This window comes from Miniopterus natalensis, chromosome 13, assembly GCF_054644295.1.
Source record: "Miniopterus natalensis isolate mMinNat1 chromosome 13, mMinNat1.hap1, whole genome shotgun sequence".
Classification (NCBI taxonomy): domain Eukaryota; kingdom Metazoa; phylum Chordata; class Mammalia; order Chiroptera; family Miniopteridae; genus Miniopterus; species Miniopterus natalensis.
Window position 1 is genome coordinate 12,145,530 of NC_142093.1, and position 22,110 is coordinate 12,167,639.

General features: G+C 41.1%; 1 protein-coding gene across 2 annotated transcripts in view; it reads left to right on the top strand.

Annotated features, from left to right (window-relative positions):
* Positions 1 to 22,110, top strand: part of BABAM2 (BRISC and BRCA1 A complex member 2) — a 315,632-nt gene that overhangs the window by 241,901 nt on the left and 51,621 nt on the right. For both annotated transcript variants that reach the window (XM_016209812.2, XM_016209804.2), the window contains 3 exons: positions 5,511 to 5,610; positions 8,697 to 8,767; positions 11,427 to 11,509. In XM_016209812.2, the coding sequence (XP_016065298.1) occupies positions 5,511 to 5,610; positions 8,697 to 8,767; positions 11,427 to 11,509 (254 nt within the window). The remainder of the gene's footprint in view (positions 1 to 5,510; positions 5,611 to 8,696; positions 8,768 to 11,426; positions 11,510 to 22,110) is intronic.

A 22,110-nucleotide genomic window follows, 5' to 3' on the forward strand; every position in this document is an offset into this window, starting at 1 on the left:
GTTTAATCCTGTTTTTTGTTGTCTCAGAACATTTCCATATTTATACATCCCCTCTGAAAAGGAACTGGAATCCAGTACTCCACTGTGGAGTAGGCCGGTGGTAGAGCACTCTAATGAGGACCTGGTCTGTGTCGTGAGGTGTGTTTAGTGGAAATAGCAGATGAGCCATAGATCTAATACGGCCAGGCTACATTGATGTTTCAGTGACCTTCTTGTCTAGTTTCACTCCCCAGATTTTCTCCTACTTGTACACTTAACGTGTCATTCTGATCTTTTATTTTCTTCTCCTGTTAGACTCATTGAGATTTTTCCATCTTGAATTACACCGTGATTTTGTTTAACTGAGTGATCCATAGACTCTTGAGATGGCTCAAAGTTGAATCTATAAAGTGAGGTGAGGGCTAACAATAGCTCTAGAAAATGCTTTACTAGGAAAAGGAAATTCAATTAAAAAAAAAAAGAGTATTTATATACTACTGGGTTTAAAGAACCTATGTATGATTTTTTATCCTACCAAGTTAACTTATTGTGACATATGATATCTTAAGATAAGAAAAAATGAGATGACAAGTTGATCATTTTATGGATAAAAGCTCTTTTTTGAGGATAATTTTAGCCACTTATATCACTGTTTTAGTATATAGGGGGATGAGAGTTTTTAAAACTTCACACCATCTTTCTATGACAGAATTTCAAATGGAAACAGACAGAGGCTTGGAACCAGAAGCATAGGGATTCAAGCCCATTTCTGCAGCTTACTTGCTGAGTAACCGTGGACAAGATATTTAAACTCCTAGAACCTCAGTTTCTTCATCTGTAAATTGGACTAATTAAGTCTATTTGGCAGCGTTGTGAGGTTTAGAGATAATGAAATGCCTATTAGAGTGCCTGGCAAAAGTGGATACTCAATAAATAAGTGACTTCTGTTTTATTGTAATGGCTCTCCTGGCAGGCCACCAGGAAGCATACTCTGACATTAGAGTGCCCAGATTCTTGAGGGCCCTGGCATTCTTCTACCTTGAGGGGAATTAACGGTGGTGCCCTAGTCACATATTCAGAATGGGAAACACAAGACCTTAAACAGAATTAGGCATGCAGGCAGTGCTTGTTGAATTGAAGGCTCTCCTTTCCTTAGGATTTCTCTTAACTTGGGGACCAGTGGAAGTTCCCATTCCCACCCTTCAGCCTCCAACACTCCCCTGAGTCATACTATGGAGGAGGCAAGTGGGTCAACTTCCTCTCTCCCAGACCCTATTCAGAGGCAAAGCAGGACACTAAGGCTGGTCCAAGTGTCTGTGACTGCACCTCAACATAACCCTTGGACATAGAGCACTCAGACCGGAGGCATTTTGAAGTGAAGTCTCACTGGGCGTGCTTGGCACTATTTGAATATTAATGTAACTCTAATTGTTACTCTAACCCTTTAACCTTTGAGAGAGAGATGGATCTTCTTGAGAATAGTGTTATCCCCACTGTCCTGGTAAGAAAGTTGAGTAGACCAAAGAGCAAACTTGGCAGAAGGAAGAACTATAATTGAGAATCACCAGCCCTTCTGGTTTGTTCCAGTGCCAAACTGTGGTTGGTTCATTTTATTTGGCAGATAAGGTAGAACCCCTCCACAGGGAGGAGGGAATCGCTGTTCTATAGTGGGTCCAAATCAAAACCCCATTGTCCCCAGTCAAGTTTTCAGACAGACTGATTCCCTGTCCTTTTTCATGTGAAAATGCTCAAAAGTATTTCCTTTCTGCTGTTGCACTGTAGCCAAGGTAAATCTTCAATATTGGAGATGTTCTGAATATTTGCAAACAGAGCAAGGTTCACAAAGGGCTCTATTAGCTGTATTTGCGTGGAAAACAGTATTAATACATTTAACGTAGACCGTTTTTATATTTGACTTTTAGAGCCAATGAGACAGGAAATGCTTTTTAGGTTACCTTTTGCTCTATTTCACCCCGTTGTTGGAAAGGCTTCTCAGACTCTGGCCTTGTCCTTCTAATATATATCTACACTTCAGTTCTAAGAATCATCAGTTAATTTCCTCTTTCATTTCAGTCCATAAAGAGCTAGAAAGTACTTTCTCAAAATAGCTATTTTCATTGCCTTCTCCTCTCAAGGTCAGCCTGAGACTGCTACACCAGTTGACTTTTCCTCACCTTTGTCCTCCCCCCTTCTTACTGCACTGCTCTAGAGATCAGAAGAATCAACAGCAAGTGGTCCCTTTCATCTCCTCTGCCCCTTCCCAGCCCCAAGCCAGCCACTTATGGGTTGGTCAGGTTCTGCCTTCTCTCCAGCCAGCCCTGCATTCCTGGGGACAGCTGAGTGAGCCCTGGAATCTCCGCACAGAGGGAGTTTTCTGTTGTACATGCTCAGCCCTATGTATTTTGATTCATGAATATTAAATAATTATAGATCACAAGGTCTTACCTTCATCTTGTACCCTTTAAAAACATAATAGCTCTTTTATTTTATGGCACTTAACCCTGTTTATTCAGCACGATCAGGGCGGCATTCAGGCTATAGCAAGCTGTTAAATATTTACCCGCTAGGCGGATATTTATACATGAATCAGCAGCAGATATTAGTCTGTGACACTGGAAGTCAGGTTCAGCACCCTCACACGGTAAGGAACTACTGTTCTGGGTTCAATAAAGGGGCAGTAAGTGTCCTTTAAAATAAACTCTTGTTTAAAATATCCTTTACAGTATCTGAAGTGCTTCACACATTGAGGCTTAGCCTGCACAGCTGTCAGTCATTCACAGTTAGGACAGAGCAGTTGGTCCCTCACATCCAAGATTCAGTGGATCAGGTTGTTTGATGGTTGGGGTGGAGAGGATGAGATATGAACGGAACAGAGAGGAAAGCTTGCTGAGCTAGCTTGGAAAATTGTAAAGGGACGTGGGCTGTACGTCACAGCGCCTGCGTTAGTGGTGGTCCGAGGGCTGCTGGAAGCCTGTTAGCCTTGTTGGAATCCCAGCAGCTCACTGGCAACCAGACCCACTGTTCTTTCCATCCCTGTAGCCCTTCAGGAATAAAACTCCTTTGCTCTGAGAGATTCAGCAGTAATGGCACGGACTCTGGCCATAGACAAGCCTAGGTTCAGATCTGGGCTTGACTGTTTTCTAATTGTGTGAACCCAGGGACATTTCTTCTGCTCTCTGAGCCTCGATGTCTTTACCTGTGAAATTACAGTGATGATTCCTCCCTCATTGGATTGTGGAAGGATTGAATTAGATAATGATAAAGCACCCAGCAACAAGGGTCAGCTCCTGATCAGCACAGAAACGAGTGCGGAGAGAGGGGCCTGCAGCCAAGCAACTGGGCTTGGGTTTCTCCGCACCTTGCGTCTTTCCCGTTGCAGGCCGTGTTTGGTTAGCGGCTGTGTTTCGGGAGGGGAGAATTTTCCGTTCCTAGGATGATCCACAGACCATTTTCATTTCTTGTCTTCAAATTAATGAGTGATTCAGAACTTACCCTGTAATATTTTATGCAGGCCAAAGTCCATTACAGTCAATTCCAGGGAAGTGTCCAAATTAGTTTATTTTTTGGAGCTTTACTGCGCTAAGGACTGTTTCTCTGAGTGAGCTATGAGAGGCCTGGGGGTATTCTCTGTGTCACGCAGATATTTCACCAGGAACCATGGGTGTAAATATTGGATTCATTCTTCTTGTACTATAGAATTTTCTTCTTAATCAGTTTTTCATCCTGATGGTACCATTAAAACCTCTGGTTAGATGTGTGCCCTCCATGGACTTTTTAATGCAATAGGTGGGATTCAAAGCCTTCCTCCAGCTTATGAGAAGTCATAGGAATTTTCCTGGCCTCCGTCAGAGTTTAGGCTAAATCTGATGCAGTGTTTCCTCTGCGAGAAGCAAGCGGGAGTGATGCTCTTGCTGTTTCTGTGCAGTGGCAGAGTGTAGATGATTCATTAATGTCATACTTAGTCCACTGCTGTCATCATTTCCTCAGTTGTCGGAGTTGTGCTTTTTAGCTATCATCTGAATAGAAAAAGGCTGTGGCGAATGTTTCTACTCCATGTTGACTTTCTCATGTCACCTGGGATTTTATTTGTTTGTGGGTTTTCATTCCCATAAATAAACAAAGATAATACTCATTTTTACCAGAAAAATTAATTTCAGAAGTTTGTAGTCAGTAGGGAGTCAGGCTGGTTTGGAGCCCTTTTGGTTTTTCTGTGGATTGTTTCCTGTGTCACAAACTCTAGACCAAGTCTATCTGCTCCAAACTATGTAGGGATGATTTTCTAGACTGTTACTGTGAATCATTTTGCTTCCTTTTATAATCTTATAGCCGTGGGGACTTGGATAATGAATAATCACAGCATGAAGGGGTGTTAGGGGTCTTTTTATGTTCCATCATATTATAGAGAGGGCTTAAGGGGTTATATAAATATATAGTACATGAAAATAAAATTCAAATAAGAAAAACAAATTAGGATCAAAGAAATAAGAGTAGGAAAGATGAAGTCAAGGTTAAGGATATATGAAATGCATGCTATAAGGTTCTGAACAGTTTCTCTTAGTAATCTTATGGTGGTTAATTTAAACTTAAAAGGGAATCTCCATGAAAGTTCTGGGAGCTATTAATGGATCAACGCTGGGCCTTAGTTCTTAGATCAGTGATTTTTTACTGTATCTTGTGTAGATGAATTGAATATCAACATTTATTTGGACTAGTTGCAGACTTCCTACCCCTCTTGGCCCACATACATGGGATCAGGTAGTACAGTATTTCAGAAAGTGTTTAATTAGTTGCCACCATTTAAAAATTGAGAGATTAAATAATCCGGATTGTTGGCTTCACTTGAAAAATTAGCATACGGTCAAACCAGGATCATGTTCCTACATGTCAGAGGACAGCTGGAGCTGAGTAGTGGAGAGCCCTTCCCACTGTGCATAAAATTTCCAGTTCTCTCCACTCATTTGCATCACCTGTCTGGGCTGAGTAGACCCGGAGTTTGCTATGCCTGCCCTTCACCTGCCTCACACTAAAAAAGAGGGAGGTGAAGCCCAAGAGAGCTGCCCAAGGTAACAGAACTGGTGCCTTCAGCACAGTGTTATAATGTTGCAGCAGTTCAGTTTAGCTCCATTGAGGTGTTTAATGAATGACTTATCTTTGCCCAGCAATGAATTAGGCATAATGAGGAGTGTAAAAGTATACGTTTCAGTAACAGGTACAACCCATTAATGTTGGTAAGACATTTATCCATGTTAAATTAAAATTTGCTAATTTTTACTGTTGAGTGATAGGATCATTAGTTGTTATTAATCATTAGTTGTTAGACATGTATTAAATGAACATGCTGATTTAACAGAATAGATTGAAACACAGAAATGCAATCATAAAGTGTAGCCCGTACTCCCACCGTCATTAATTCAGGCAGTTCGGTGGGCAGACTTTGATAAGAGAAGCCAAGTCTGTTTGGGGGATCACTTCTTCAATTGCTTGAGCCTGAAGAACAGTGTCCATTGTACTTTTGTCCTTTGTCCTTTCAGTGCACTTGGAGGCTCCTCAGCTCTTCATATTCCAGCTTTTCCAGGCGGAGGATGTCTCATTGATTATGTTCCTCAAGTGTGCCACCTGCTCACCAACAAGGTAAGGACAATGCCTGCCCAGTGAGGCCCCTCCTCCAGTGTAGGCCCGCGCAACAGCATTGCGCAGGCACTGGGCCCGTTCTAGCTTCTGCCTCCTCCTCGTGTCGGCCTTTCTGACTTTGAGTTACAGTTCATCAGCTTCTATTTCTTTGTTTTCTTTCTTCCTTTTCTAGGGATTCTGACCTCCTGTCCAGTCTTGCCTTTTCAATTTGTATTTCCCTTTTCTTTTTCTTTTTTTAAATTTATCTTTATTGATGAAAATATTACAGGTGTCCCCTCTTCCTCACCCTGTACCCCCCCTTTCTTGAGTTTCCTTTATGCCCTAATTATTTACTGAACCCACACCTTCTCACGGCTTAACATTTTTGAACCCCTTCATTTTCCACGAGTCTGTGCGTACATGTGTGTATGTGTGAGAGTGTGTGTGTGTGTGTGTGTGTGTGTGTGTGTCACTAGTTAATATCAGGTTAATTCTGTAGAGCTGCATTCATCTCCTGCTGCTTTTCTGTGCTTCACTTGCTAAGTCAGTTCTCAGTTCTCCCTGTCATGTCTCGGAGCATTTTGCCAGAGTCCTGCTCCTAGGGACAAGGCTTGTGGGTCAGCTGGTCTTATGGCCAAGCACATTGGATTATCTAAAGCTTTCTGTTAGCTGCATCAGTGAGCCATTGCATTGGCAAGTAGCTAAATTTGCATTAGTGGTTGTTTTCAGATATTTTTTAAAAGTATGTCCAGCTAGTATATTTAGCTAAAAGCTGGAAATATGAATCCACAAGCAATACTGACTTTCTTCTCTACGTGGACTGACTCAGTTTGCTTAATTCCCAAAGTAGTGTTTTCTTTGCTCCTATTGATTTGTTCACATTGCCTTGGAAAATAAATCTTTTGTTTGTCTCTTTTATTCAAAAGATAGCTCATCTCAAAAAAAAGAAAAAGAGAAGACAGCTCATCTCTGCATAGAAAATATCTTAAAAGTACAATAATATTTCAAAGGCTTCAATATTTTTTTTTAAATGTCAGAGAAACTAAAATCTGGCAACTCTGCAGTCTGTGGGCTTGGCACAGATTCCAGGGTATTTAACTTCCATGGAGTGGTTGCTTTTCATTGGACCAAATTCCCCCAGCCTCTCCCCTCCTAAAAAACCGATCAGAGGACAGAATTCTTATTTATACTGAGGGACTTTGCACTGCCTCAAATCTGTGTCCCAGTGTCATGGAGAAAGATGCAGATTTGGTCTCCCAGAACTGAGTAGAAAGCCTTTTTTAAAGCTCTCCAACTGAGATTAATTTCTGTCAGACATTTTACTCAAAAAAATTGTAATACAATTCCCCAGAAATACAAGAATCAGTTTGTTTTTCTTATCTGGTTCCCTTTCATTAATTTTTCTTGTCTTTTAAAACTGATGTTCTTCTGCTTGCTACAAACGAGGACAGTATGGCTGCTTTTAGAAATGATCTCTTTAAATGAATTTCCATAATTACATTGGAATCTATCTTTGTAGCCAGTGTTGTTGTGGGTTTCTGTTAAAATGGTTTTCTGTTTTTAAAATCAAGTACACAGAACTGTTTTCATCCGCTTTTTAAACAAAGCCACTTAAGCAAACTTATCATCTGTTTTTCTTTTCCCAAAATAACATTTCTGATCCTGCATTAAGACTGCAAAGTAAGCACTGTTTTTATAAATTGACATAAATCCCCATTATATAAATAGAATTGTTTTACTTTTTAAAGGTACAACATGGCTATCAGTACCAATTGTGTCAAGGTTATTTCAAGCACTTTATCTCGAGCTTTTGTTAGCCATGGAAACTCATTGTGGCTATAGCCAGTATAAACAATTTGGGGGGTCGCTTTCTCCCACCATTCCTTGCAGCCATTGTAGGGACATTATAAGGAATATATTTTTGTATTAGCAGCTGATGGGTAAATAACTAACTTTCAGATAGATGCCTAGCTTACTGAGTTCACAATTTTTTAATAGAAACTGTCATTTGGTGATAACAAGGCAAAATAAAATCTCCTATGCAGCATTTCTTATTCTGAATATTAGGGATTTAAAAAGAAAGAATTAAGCATCATCCTGCCTTTTCAATAGGAGTTGTAGTTCAGGATAACCAAATAGTTTTATTTGATGAGAAGAAGCTCTTTACAGAGAATTCCAACTGATAAATACAGACGAAATGGTAGAATTCAAAGATTTTTTTTCAGGTCCTAATGAAATAATTGATTCAGACAAACATCTCCAACAGATACTAAAACCGTTAGGTGAAAAGTTATGGGAACTAGATCTTCACATGTTTCAAGAAGTACACCATTGCATTATTCACTGTGGCGAAGAGGAAACGGCCCTTTACAGTGGGATGACCTGGCTGTCATCACCTGAACCAGTGATCAAACCCAGTATTAACTGTGACATTTTCTTGCCAAAAATATTTAACCTGAATCTAATCACACTGTGAGCTCTAACTTCCAATTTATAGGAAACACAAAGGGTAGTGGGAAAAGGAAATAATGAGAGAATCTAGAATGCAGAACATTCTACAAGATAACTTGCCTGATCTCGCTGACAAGTCAGTGTCATATATGCATGTGCAGGCACACACACAGACACATGGACACACACCCTAGGAGGCACTATTATTCTAGTTTAAAGACTTTCAGATTAAATTGCCTGATCCCTGATTGATTATACCCTGCTTCAAAAAAATGTTTTGGGGACAACTGGGAAATTTTGAAGATAGACAGGATTCTACATGAACTCAAAGAAATGATTGCTGAATTTGTTAGATATGATAATGATACTGTGGTTAAGCAGGAAAATGCCTTGTTGTTTGGAGATGCATGTTGAAATATTTGGGGTGAGCTATCACGATGTCTCTAATTTCCTTTGAAATGTTTCAGCGAGATTGATTGATAGATTGATAGGTAGGTAGATGACTAGATGAAGCACCGAGACAAAATATTCAGTTGTTGAATATAGGTGGCGGGACTATGGGTGTTCATTTTGCTATTATTTCTACTTCTCCAAATCTTTGAAACTTTTCATAATAAAGCATTTAAGAATTTCTCAGCCTTGGGTTCCTATTCCAGGTGCAGTATGTGATTCAAGGCTATCACAAAAGAAGAGAGTATATTGCTGCTTTCCTCAGCCACTTTGGCACGTAAGTCCTTCTTGGCTTGCACCATATGTCAGCAATGCCCTCGCTTCCTGATGACCCTCATGTGAGATGCAGTCAGAAATCATTGATCTAAGAGCTAAGACACAGCACTGACCCAGAATTAGTTTCCAGAACTTTCATGGCGATTCCCTTTTCAGTTTAAATTGACCAGCATATTGTTATTAAAAGAAGTCGTTGAGAACCTTACAGCATGCATTTCATATATTTCTTTTTTGGTATGTTTTTCACACTAAAGCTCCTAGGAAGACTTTTTTAGCTTCTTTAGCAAATAACAAAATGAAATCTCTTCCCTGGAGCAGCAGCATGACCAGCCCCAACACAGCAGGAATGACGGCAGCCATACCTGCTTGTTCTAGAGCCCTTCACGGTTCTCAGAACACTGTCACCTCCCTCAGTTCACAGTCGTCATGAGGTGGACCAGGCAGGTGTGAGTGACACATCTTACTGATGAAAGCCCTGAAACTTAGGGAAGTTTAGTAACCCAGCAGCAGTCACACACCAGGGAGAGACAGAGCCAGGGTGGGGACAGGGCTCTCAGGACTCAGGTCTCCCGACAGGACCCCCATTCCCGACAGTGCCACACAGATGACTCCCACTTGGGATTAGGAGATGGAAGAAGGTGCTTCAAGGGGAAAAGGGCAGCATGTCACTGCAGTGACAGGGCGGGCATGTCCTCCTGCTGCTGTACCTGTGTTCACCCCTTCCTTCCAGTGGCCAGTGGCAGTGCTGCTGTGCACTCTGTTTCCAAATGTGGTGGCAGAGGCCTCACCAAGCCTGTCAGGGTGGAGCTCAGTGGGAGAGGGGGAGGACTGCATCTTCCTCACAGGCTGCAGTGAAGATGGCTCCTTCTACCCCCCTGGGGGGGGAGGGAGGCAAGCACTAGAGTTTCAGGGGTCTGATCACAGCCCACCCTGTTCCAGAGAAGGGTTATAAGTACCTGAAGATAGATACAGCAGCACAAAATTAAAATACCAAACAAGTCAATGAAGAAATTGGGACAAAAGGAAAGTGGGAAGAGGAGAGAGAAAATGAAATAAAAACTAAGGTTGGCCATCCCCTGGGATATAATTTTACAAACTGTGGTATAATTATAAGCAAAATTTCTGACTCATCAAAACAATGTCAGGAAATTTTCTCATTGTCCATAGTGGAACTTTTCCTGCCTCCAGAATTGATCTGTTAATATCTGAACAGTGTGACGGTCTCTCACAGGGGCCTTTAGATTTTTTCAGCTTTATTTATGAACATTTTGAGAAAGTACTTATGGTACGAACAGTAGTTAATAAATGACACCACTTATGAGTAAGATCATCTCTAGCGTATATAATTTTTAAGTAAGATGATCTTTAGTATACATAATTTTTGAGTAAGGTCATCTTTAGTATATATAATTGAAATTCGGAAGCTAGCACAATGACCTCCAAAGTGGAGTCCACGTATCCCAGGGTCAGTGCCCACCTCACTCCATGGTCGTATAAGAAAAATATGAAAATTGCATTTACATTTGTTTTAAATTTTATTCTTTTTTAATGTACATTTTTGTATATGTTTTATTAAGCATATAATACAGTGGTACTTGTATAAAACTACTAAATTATATACAAATACTAGTATATTGCTGTACTATACAGGGTGGGGGAAAGTAGGTTTACAGTTGTGAGGACATAAAACAGTTTATTCTTGTTATTATTCATCAATTGTTGTAATATTTTCTGTACGAACAACTGTAAGTCTATGTTTGCCTGCTCCTGTATGCATGGTGAGGAGGATTATATGTTTGTTTTTGCTTACATGATACAGGCTCTAAAAAGTTTAAATATTAGTGTTGTAACATATTGAGTTAGTTATAAATTCATGAAAAGAAGTATAAACTGGTGAATAAAATTGTTGACTTAAGTCAGAAAATCTGAATGATATAAAATAGTCTTTGAGCAAATCACTTAGCCTTCAGTGCCTTAGTTCCTTTATCTTTGCAGTGGGTGCAGCTGTTCCTTTATTTATGGACTCGAATAGGGCGGCATCAGTATTAATGGTCTGATCGGCCTGACTCGGCCAGGGGGAAGGCATCTAAGGACAGCAAAGGCCTTCTGTGTGCATGAGACAGAACATTAATCCTGTCCTCAGTGTGCAGTTAGTCGCATTATGGTGACATCCCCCAAGCACCGAGTCTCAGAGGGAAATGGGGAAGGCGAGCCTGCCCGAATCCTGCCTAGGCCCTTCAGTGGTCAGGAGCTGTCCTCCCATCCAAACCCAGTGCCCACCCAGCTAACATTTCTGCTTTGTTCTGCACCCAGTGGGGAGGACAGGGACACAAGTGAAAGGATTCCAAGGGCCTTGGAAAAAAATAATATATAATCCTAACTTAGGAATACTGTCATTGCTAACTGCTGCTTTATAGATGAGGAAACTGAGGCTCCAAATGTTAAGTGATTTGCCTGAGAGCATAATAGATAGTAAATGGCAAAGGTGTCACATAAACCTAGCTGCTGTCATTCCAAATCCACATCCTTCCTGTGGTAACTAACACTCACCTGAAGTGTATCTTGGATTCAGTACCCTGACTTTGTAAATACATTCTTTACTTGGTTCTATTTCTCTTATACCTTATTTTTATAAGTTTGTGTGTGTGTTTATTTCTTAGAGGCGTCGTGGAGTATGATGCAGAAGGCTTTACAAAGCTTGCCCTGCTGCTGATGTGGAAGGATTTCTGTTTTCTTGTACACAGTGAGTATACTTTTGCTATTAGCACGTCAGCATTCATTTGAAAATGGACTGAAACCCATGTAATAATGCGTACAAGAACCTTTGGTGTCCTGACTTGGCTTTTTCACTTGAGTATATTTACTGCAGGGTTTTAAAGAGAAATATCTCTAGACCAGTGGTTCTCAACCAGGTGTAATTTTCCCTCCAGGGACATTTGAAGACATTTTGATTGTCGTGATTGGGATGGGGGGAGGTGGGGGAGGTGGTTGTTGTTGCTACTAGCATTTAGTTAATAGAGGTTAAGGATGTTGCTAAACATCCTACAATGCACAGGGCAAGTCCATCCCCCTCCCCCCAAACAAAACAAAACAAAACAAAACAAATCATTCTGTGCAAAATATCGATAGTGCTGAATTTAAGAAACTCTTTCCAAGACAGATTTCTGTTTCATAGAATCTTCCCAGTATCAGGTCTTAAAACTTTCAGGATTACTCAAAACATACTTGCTTTGATCATTTGGTTATCATCTTTATTAAGTTAAAAGTCTACGACTTTGATTATATGTATATATTAAAGGTGAAACAGTATTTTATTGTATTTCCAACATTATTTTTCAGTTTTATTCCATGTAGTAGGTTATTTAAATGTTTGCTGTGTTACATTAATCAGTCAGTCAATAAACTTTGGTCCAGCTTTCTCTCAATGGGTAATTTAGAGTCTCTTTTGTTTATTTCTTTGTGTTATAAGAACCAGTGACCCATGATGCCAGGTTCAGGTTGCAAGTAATCAAGACCTTTATTCTTTATTAATTTGGTGTGCAAATGCCCAGTCTCTGAGCTCAAGGCAAAGAAGTGTCAGCTCTTTTAAGTCAAGTTACAGCAAAGCAGTGGGTTTGAGTTGACTTCACTCAGTAGCTACAACTACCCTAGAGCTTAATAAACTCACTCAGGAAGCAACGCTTTGGCCCTATTTAGCCAGGCCCTCAGATAGTATAAAGATACTGATATGGGGAGATTTTCCTTCCCCAGCAGATTGCCCTTCTTGGTTGTGGTTTGCTTAGGCTAAAATAGCTCTTAAATTAGTTTGTCTTACCTAATTTCACACCAACAGATAGTAAGGAAAGAAACACTAAAATGTCTGTAGGGCAGAGGGAGGAAAGCCTCTAATCAGAACCTTGGCCTAACTACAAAGAGGTAACTGAGAGTTGCTATACTTGTAAGGAGTTGGTTTTCCTGCCTTTAGCTGTTTCCCCTTGATAACCACCTTGTCGTGCATACGCTGTACTGAGCTTCTGGTGTGTAGCTGGCCATACACTGGGGCCATCTTTTCCGATGCATCTGGAAATTGAAGCATATCGCTTTGTATTAATCTTATGTGCACAGATAAACAGGTGAAGATTTTAATCTTGGGTATACCTCCAGCTAATTCCATGACCTTCTTCAAATCACTAGGACTAGCCTCCGTCTACTTTAGTTTTCACGTATGTTCACTGGGGATCTGGTTGTTAAGTCCTATGGAGATATTGGCATATAAAGCTTAACCTACAGTACAGGGCCAGGTAGGAGAGGTAGCCTCATAGTCAAGGCCTCCTGGCAGTCATCTCTGCTCACCATCTTCTGTTGCCTTCTGGCACTTCTAGCCACTGCTTTTGATTCTGACTCTGTGCCCCTGCTTTGGTTTTGTATCCTGAGTCATAATTCCTTGGTGACTCCTCCCTTCCCATTTTGCCATTTCCATTGTGCCCACCATCTGATCCCAGTGATTCTGTTTCTAGCCTGTTAACCCGACCCCAGATCCTGGTCACATCCTCCGTTCATCTCTCATAACCCTAGGCAGTTGCCTGGGTGATTAGTCTGGTGTGATTCCCCTGATCCAGCTCAGCAAGAGGGTCTGTACCCTGCCGCGAATGGTGGCAGCAACAGAGTCCCCCCAGTGGCTGTGGGAGAAGGACAGGGAGGAAAGGACACACAGAAGGACAACTGCAAACATTAAATGAGAGGAATGTTCCAACCAGTTTATTTATCCCAAAGTGGCATGAAATCTCAGCTCTTCCCTGAAACTTACTTTGGTTCCTAGCTATGGTTCTATTTTCAAAAGACTCAATGTCAGATTATATCAGATATAAGGGAGAAAAGATATTCTTGGCATTGCTCATTCTAACCGGTGTTTTTATGTGTAGCTCAAGGGTGGCTAGCAAGAGTGATGTTCAGAGATAAAAGAGCCCTCACCCCTCAGCTCCTGCCCGCTTTCTTATCAGTGCCTCCAGTGTTATAGCAATTCTTTTCCTTTGGAAGCTTTTCCCCAGAATATTTTCTCCATGCTACCATGACAGCTCCTTCTCCACCTTCCTATCTTAGCTTTTCCAAGTCAAACGTCTGTGCAAAATCAAGTCCCAGAGTCATATTTTCACTTAGTATTGACTACCTTACTAAGAAACAGAACCCCCAGGCACTCATTAGAGCAGCCACGGGGACCTTGGGATTCATTTAATTGACTTCTACCCAAGTGTTTGCTCGGGCTGTGATTCCTTTCCTCCCAGGCTGTTCACTCTTGTCTCCTAGCGTCACTGCCCACGTTGGGTTCTTGTGGCAGATGAGACCTTGCCTCTGAGTCAGGGGACTTTGATGCTGTTTCCTGCTCCATCGTTAACTCACAGCCTGTCTTTAGATAACTTGTTTCCACCTTTTTGCTTCTTTCTAATATCTAGGCCTTGCTACATCCAAGTGAAGCTTGGTTAGATATGTTCTATTCAGTCATGCAGTTAAGCATCTGACACTTGTCTTCCTTTGGAAACATCTGCTTGTTTGATTACAACACTCCAGGGACCATTTGTTCCCCTTTTTTCTCATAAAGACAGGGATCTGAAGACGGGGTAGCAGAGGCTTAATGATAGAACATTGCAGTGAATTATCTGAGATCTCAAGAATGCGATAAGCAAGAGGAAGTGCCTAGAGATGGATCCAGTCTTCTGTGGCTGGCTCCACTACTCCCTGAGGTTGGAGACCTGGCAGGATAACATCCCTGCTTTCCCTTCCCCACTCTGTTCTGCCCAGGCCCGGGAAGAGTGCTGTCAAGAGGGCAGGTGTTGGCAGTAATTCTGAGCATTGTGGATGCTGGAGGAAAGGTGCTCCCCTCCAGAGACAGGCAGCTCTGACCCCAGACTCTGCCAGCCTGTGCAGAAGCAGCCATGTCCTCGGGGAAGCATGTGCATACTTGGGGTCTCTCAGGAGATTCTTCAGTGTCCTGGCATTCCTGATGATTCCAGGAGTGAGGGCTGTGGCTGTGATTATGGCCATGGGGCTTTTTTATGCATTTATTTCTTCCTTCCCCCATACATTATCAGTGGACCGCAGGACTTGGAACCACAGTGTGATCAGAAACTGTTTCAGGAAGGTTTCCTGGCCACCATGTAAGAAATATTTGTAATGGTTTTATAGTAATTCTGAATTTTTCAAGCTGATTTACCTTTGGAGGTAGATGTTTCTGTAAGCCAGCAGCTTTTCAGAATGCTGGATGACAAGAGAACCAGACAGCAAGGCACAGAAGCAGAATAAAAGCAACTACTGGGTAAAACATCGACTCTTTTTCATGGGTCCCCCGTCAGCCGCACTGTGTACGAAAGGTGGCTGCTTAAGGTAGCAGATATGCTGCTCAGAAGGAAAGGGTATGGAGATCTGTGACTTCTAAGGCAAGAGAGAGCCTGTGACCATGAGAAGCTGTCTTTTCCTGTTACCTGTAAATTTGTGGTAAATGACTCTTTGAGTCATCCAACCTGGACCATAGGCCATGTATCCCTGGTAAAATATCTGTCTTACCATTTAAGCTGTTCCATTTCAAGAGAGCTCAGTTCTGGTAAGACTTTTTTTCCTAAGCTAGAGGAAATTGACAACTGCAGACTAATTCTGCTAGTTATTTAAATAATTCTTTCTTTATAGGCCTGCAATCAAGGCCAATAAGTTAGAAATTAGGGCGGCTTTTGAAATTTTAAGTAAAAATCAGAGGCTTCTGTTTATGGCTACAAGCACCCCTTCCAAGCTCTGATTTGTCAGGCTCTGTGATTGCTGGTATAACCATGGACATTATTTGCATTGATGTAGCACTGTCATTTCTCCACTCAGATGTAAAGCTAGCACAGTAGCAGCCACTCAGTTCCTGAGCACGGTGGTGTGGAGTTATCTCATTGCCACAGAACCAGTGACTTGTAAGATATTGAGCAGCAACAAATAAGATGGCTGCTAGATAATTCAGTTAAACCAGAACTGCTTTACAGGTTTCTCAAAACTTGCATTCTTTTGGGATACAAATAATATTTTTATATGAATAGATTTAAAGCACAAGTCAGAGTTGGTAAAGCGATTAACATTTGAAACCATAATGTTATGTATTACAATTCATTTCAAACCAAATCTATAAAAAGTGTATTATTTAGAATTAATGTGTTTACCTCAGATTAGGCAAATATAAAGATTTGTGGTTTAATTTTATGATTTATAATAGTAATAATAGCTATAAAAGCAGTTGAAACTAAAATTGATTATGAACAAAAAGTGAAACCAGCCAGTTCTCTGTATTGTTCAAAATGATAAAATGATATGGGAAAAGATAAAAGAAAATTTACTTTCTAAATGCCCTTTGCTTTGAATATGAAACCTATTGAGTCCTTTAAATACTTTAAGCATTTTGGTTAATTTTTATCCTGGACTTCCTTGGAAGTAGTTAGCTCTGCTAGGCAAAGTGATGTTCATCTTTCGTCTCACACACACACACACACACACACACACACACACACACGCACACCCTCTTCACAGTTTACAACTCGGGTAGCTCTAATCGTTTCGCTACCACAGTCACTATTTTGACTCAGATTGAAACTTGAATTTTATTTTTAAAGTCTGCTTCCAGAAAGTCTTTTTATTTTGTAATTTCTGACACTGATTTGAGAATTTATTTCATTACCCTTTATTGGGAATATTCTCTTCATTCTAATACCTTGGATTTATGTGACACCTTTTAATGACCTTACAGGACTTCTTGTAAGGAAGGAGGCTGTAAATCAGATGCCTGTTACCATGTGATGATTTTTTTCTCCCTGTACCTTTTATATATGGTGTTTGATTCTTTTCAGCTGTAATTATTGGATTAAAGTCATTGCTAAAGTGAGTTTATCTGATCAAAGAAAGGTCATGAAAACTCAGTGATTTTAACTTAAAAGTTTATGCAGCTTCATGGAAATTTATAAATTGTAACCAAAGATGGCATCTAACTCAATGAAAGAAAGTACCTTTTATAGTATTGATCCAGTTCAGTATAACCCTTTCTTAAAATTAATTTTGAAGTATTATTGACATTGGTGAAACATGGGCATTATTTTGGTGCAAAATTTTTGCTATTGTTGAAGATTATAGTTATAGTAATAACAGCTAACAGGTATTGAGTGTACACCATGCTCCAGACACTGCTGTCAGTACTTTGCATATATTTGTGTTATTTAATCCTCAAGACATCCTTCTTGGGGTAATTCCTAGCAGTGCCCCATTTAACAAATGACCAAACTGTGACTTAGAAAGAGTGAATATAAAGTAACTTGCTGGAAGTCCCAGAGCCAGTAGTTGAAGGAAACAGCATTTGAACTAAGACCTTTAGATTCCGGAACTCTTGCTCTCAACAGTTTACTAAAGCTTCCCAATCCATGTGCTGGGCACACCACTGGCTTAGGGATAGACTACAGATAGGCTACTGATGGCTTCAGTCCTTGGGGGAGCTGGACCCCATCTGCCAGCTTCACACATTTTTCCCAGTGTGCTATAAAGTCATACCAGTTTTCTGAGTACATGCCATGATTTGAAAGAGGCAGGGAGCGCAGTAAACACTGTATTGCCTCTTCTGTAACAGTTAGAAGACCCTAGATATGTATATGGTCAAGAGAATCCCAACCCCAGTATACATGATCAGTAAGGATCCTAATTCCTAGTTCCTTTCTGCAAATGAGGTCCCACTGGGTTCCCCAGTGTTACTCCTGATGCCCCAACTGTGAATCTGGTTTTTTGTACTGTGAGTCTTTTGAACTCTCCCCAGTGTTGAAAGGTGGATTAAGGATTCCCTGTCTCCATGGAAACCATAGTACCCGCCATTGATCAGCAGAGTTTGCATGCAGGTGAGCCTAGTGAAGACAGTTGCAAAAAGGACTCCATCAGTTGGACTGAGGCCAACGAACTAGAGATTACATATACATTTTAAATGCCAACCAGCCAGCAACCTCTGAGCGAAACCATTGTCTCCACTCAGTCTATTTCCCAATAAAGATACAAGTTTAGTTTCATGCATTTTTCCAGTTAGTTTTCCAGGTTAGACATGGAGTCTTATTTAGCTTCATAGGCCTAAACATTTGTAGAAATGGGGTTTGCCTTTTTATGCACTCCCAGGTCACATCTGACTTGAACTCCTTGAACATTTAAGTGTATTCTTTGTGCCAGGCACCAACCTGGGTGCTGAAGATATAGGGCTGAATGGGGCGTGTTCCTTTCCCAAAGGAACTCACAGTATATTTTGCTCTGATTCCCTGAGACTTTTAACAATGAACACTGTCCTTTTTTTTTTTTTTTTTAATCTCTTTGGCTATGCTAATATTTCTTATTTTTCATTTGGCTGTAGCTTGGAAACCTCATATGTACTGTAAACTGTCTCCTGTGTCAGACAAATTAAAAGAATTTACAAAGTTTATCCTTAAGCTCTTGTTTGATTGAGACCTCAGAAATGAACTGTGGTCCTGAGAAAGCATCTCCCAGTGGTGTAGCTTTTGTTTTATGTTGGAAGAGTGGAGTGGCCAAAACCCGTAGTCCAAGCTGTCCCACCGCAGTCAGTCAATAAGAAGACAGAGCCCATTTCACTGGGACACTGCGTGAGCACTGTTTATAAGATGAAAACACGTTCAGTTGGCCTCTAACCAGGAGGACAGAATACTTTAAAAGACCCATTCTTGTGGGAGGTGACAGCCCCCAATTGCAGGCCCAGTGGGCTCTGCAGAGGGTAAACAAAAAGAGACTGTGCACTCTAATGTTCAAAGACAGTTCACGCCAACGTCATGCATTGGGTTCACTATTCCAGAGACCTTGGGGCTGCAGAGACCAGCACAATCAGAACTGCTTCTTGACTTCAGCTATTCAAGTTTGATTATTTTAACAACTAGAAAGTCCTTTGAAACAACCCAGATTTAACTTTGGGACCCTAAGAGCGTTTGTTTTTTAAGCCACGCATGACACCAAAGAAGTACTGACTAGTGGTTATAGTACAGAAGTGGGAGTAAAGACCTCAGCTTCTATTTCTGATCTCATTGTGTCCTGTCAGGTGGTGTAGGCCAGCCTCAGTTTCCCCATATAAGGTAATGATCTAATTAAATCCATTGATATTCTTAAACAAAGTGAACCAAAGGGCAGAACACTGAAAAGCAGGGGTAGCTGCTACAGGGAGCCCCCCTCCATGACTCCTGGGTATTTCTAATTTGGGGGAAACAGGAAAGAGGTAGGGCTTGGCCAGAATTCCCCATCATGTGCAGGCTTGTTCACACACACACACACACACACACACACACACACACTACAGGACTCTTCCCTAAGAATGTTCCTTTAATATTTTATTTTATTTTATTGTTGGAATAAGGAATATATTCATCTAGTTCTAAAAAGTACACACTATGAAAAGTCTCACACTCAACCTGCTCAGTCCACCTGGTACCTCTTCTTGTCACTTTTATTAGTTTTTAAAATCCAGCCTAGCAGCTTCTTTATGTATATAAAATTAATACAAATATATAGTCTTAATTTTCTCATTTCTTACATGAAAAGTGGCATGTTATGTACTCTCTCAGTACCAGGAACAAGTATTTTTGATGTTACCAGGGATGTGTAATTCCTAACCTCTCCTTAACCTCGGTGACTGAGCTAACAGAAGGTTTAGAACTGCAGCTTTCCAGGGCTTATAAATGTAGGTGGGGTTTATATTATGCATCTGTCATTCCCAAGTTGTTATTAGAAATGTCTCTTCAATATCCAGTATTTCGAAGTACTTTCCCATGTATCACCTCATTTAATTTGAATCTCTAAAACTCCCATGAGGTTGGAAGGGCAGGTGCTGTCCTTGTTTTTAAGGTGAGGAAATCAGGGGTGAAGGGTTTGCAGTGAGTCACACATCTGGGTCTAAAGTCTGTCCTCTGTACCTAATGCCACTCTACTTTTGTTTTCCAAAAACAGAAACTGCCTTCTGTAGTTTTGTTAATACTTCTTCATATTTATCATACAGTTTTGCATGGTTTTAAAAAACTTTTTGAGATAATTGTGTATTCACATATAAGTGTAAGAAATAATACAGAGGTCCTGAATACTCTTTCCCCAGTGGTGACACAGTGAGCTACTGTAGTACACTGTCAACAGCAGAATAGCTAACACAGCGAAGGGTTATTTTTTGTGATACCAGTTCAGTGGTGGTCATTAGTGGGTGGGAGGGGGCTCTGCTCCCTGCAGGCATTCTAGGGCCTGGCTTCTTCTGTCCCCACAGTCCCCTGTGTGCTCAGCATCCTCCACTGCACCTGCTATCCCAGGCTAGCAGGTGGGGGGAAGGGGGAGGGGAGAGGGCCAGGTCTGGAAGGGCATTCATTCCTCCCATCCATAGTCCATTGGTCAGAATACATCACTTGGCTCCACCTTACTGCAGGAAAGCTGAGAAACCTGTTTGGCTATACCCAAGAGGAAAACGTTGGAGGGGCACATAAACAAAACTTGTCATGGTAGCATTGTTAGTTGTGGGGAAAACTAGAGAAAAACCAAATGCTTACTGGCTAGGGGATGGATAATAAAGTGTTAGACTCTACCCACGGAACATTGTACGGTTGTGGACATGGCAACTGTACCTACAAACAAGAAAGATGAAGCCTTAAAAAAACGAATGTTGCCTGAAAAGAGCAAGTCACAGGAGAATTTTTATATAAAAAGCTCAAAAGCAAGCAAAACAAGGCAATATGTTATTTAGGGATGCTGAAACAGGTATTAAAGCCATATTTTTTTTAAATGAAGGAATGGTACATCGCTGTTTGAGAGTAGTGGTTCCCTCCCAGGGGAAAGGCAGGAAGGTGCGATAGAGAGGGTGCACCCAGGTGATGGTGGGCGGTGTCTTTGTTCCGAGAGGGAGTGTAGATCCACGCACATTCTGGTTCTTCACTGTTACCGAACTGAAGTGTGTGTTACAAGTATTCTTTGATATGTATCAAATATTGCATAGTAATTTTTAAAAGAATGAACTGGAACACTATAATTAGTAATAGTAAAAATCTTTATTGGTTATAAGAATGTGACAAGGAACAGACCTATCCCTTGAAAAGGTGAGTCATATTAATTGGTGTTACTGATGCTATGACAGTGACCCACTTTGGGGCTGGGTCTACCTAGGATCACAGATGTGCTGGCCCCCATCATTTTGATGAGCCCCAGTGCCCTGGTCAGAATCCTGTCTGGTTCTCTGCCATTTTCCTGAATTTCCTCTGCATTCCCATTCGATCAGTTACCCTCACCCAGTGACCTGGTCATCTTCATACTCTTAGGGTGTATGTGACTTCATGTCTACTTTGGAGATTGTTCCTGGCAGAAAAATCCTGCAAAGTTATATTGCGATCCTTCCCAATGAAAGGCAAGTTTTTTATATCTAAATTTACTAAATACTGTCCCTTCAAAAGTATCTCATACCTAGAAAGATGCAACTGCATTCAACATTTCAGCAAACAAAAGCTGAGACTCCTAACAAACAGGAGCAGTTACTGTATACAGTTATCACCACTGTTGCCCAACTTCCAGGGCAACCTAATCACTTAACAAACAAGTCAGATCTTCTTTACCTTAAAGTGAAAGACCTAAAGGAAGCACCAGCAGGATCCATCTCTTATCTGGCTGCAGGCAAACTGTCTGTAAATAATCAATCCAGAACAGTCCTCTGGGGTGTCAGTGTCTCCTTCCCGCTTCCTCCTCCTCCTCCTCTTTATCCCAAGTCTGAGCCTTTGCAGTCTCCCCCCTCCGCAGGGCATTCTGTGCTCTCTGCACCCAGAATGAGTCAGCATGTGGATACATCCCTGCAATTCCAGGAAAATGGACTGAAGTTATCAAAACCCGATCTGTCCAGCCATAGATAAAAATCAAGGCATTTTACAGCCACCCAGAGAGTCAGCTCAGCAGCCTTGCTCTGGAACAGGCAGGTCAGCTCCATTGGGAAATACCTAGCTGGGGAGTGACTTTGGTTCTCTGGGTAAAATGTTCGTTTCTCAGACAGCAAACCCTTTGTGAAAGGAAAACAGACTCCATCAAAACTGGGTGGTAATGAGATAAAGGCAGCCACTCCTGTTTGAATGTTTGTCATTTTGGTGGGGATTTTGTTTAACAAGGTTTCTACCTTATCTGTCTTCTTATAGATTTATAGCTCCAGAGCCCATAAAGGGAGTTCACAGATGTGAACAAGGGCTGTGGAAAGATTAAAAACAAACCGAGGCTGTTCAATAAGAATACTCTTTAGAGATTTTGGATTTTCTTGCCCTTTTTTTACTGTGGATATCACATCAGAGGCTCAAATAGTACTTGACTAATAGT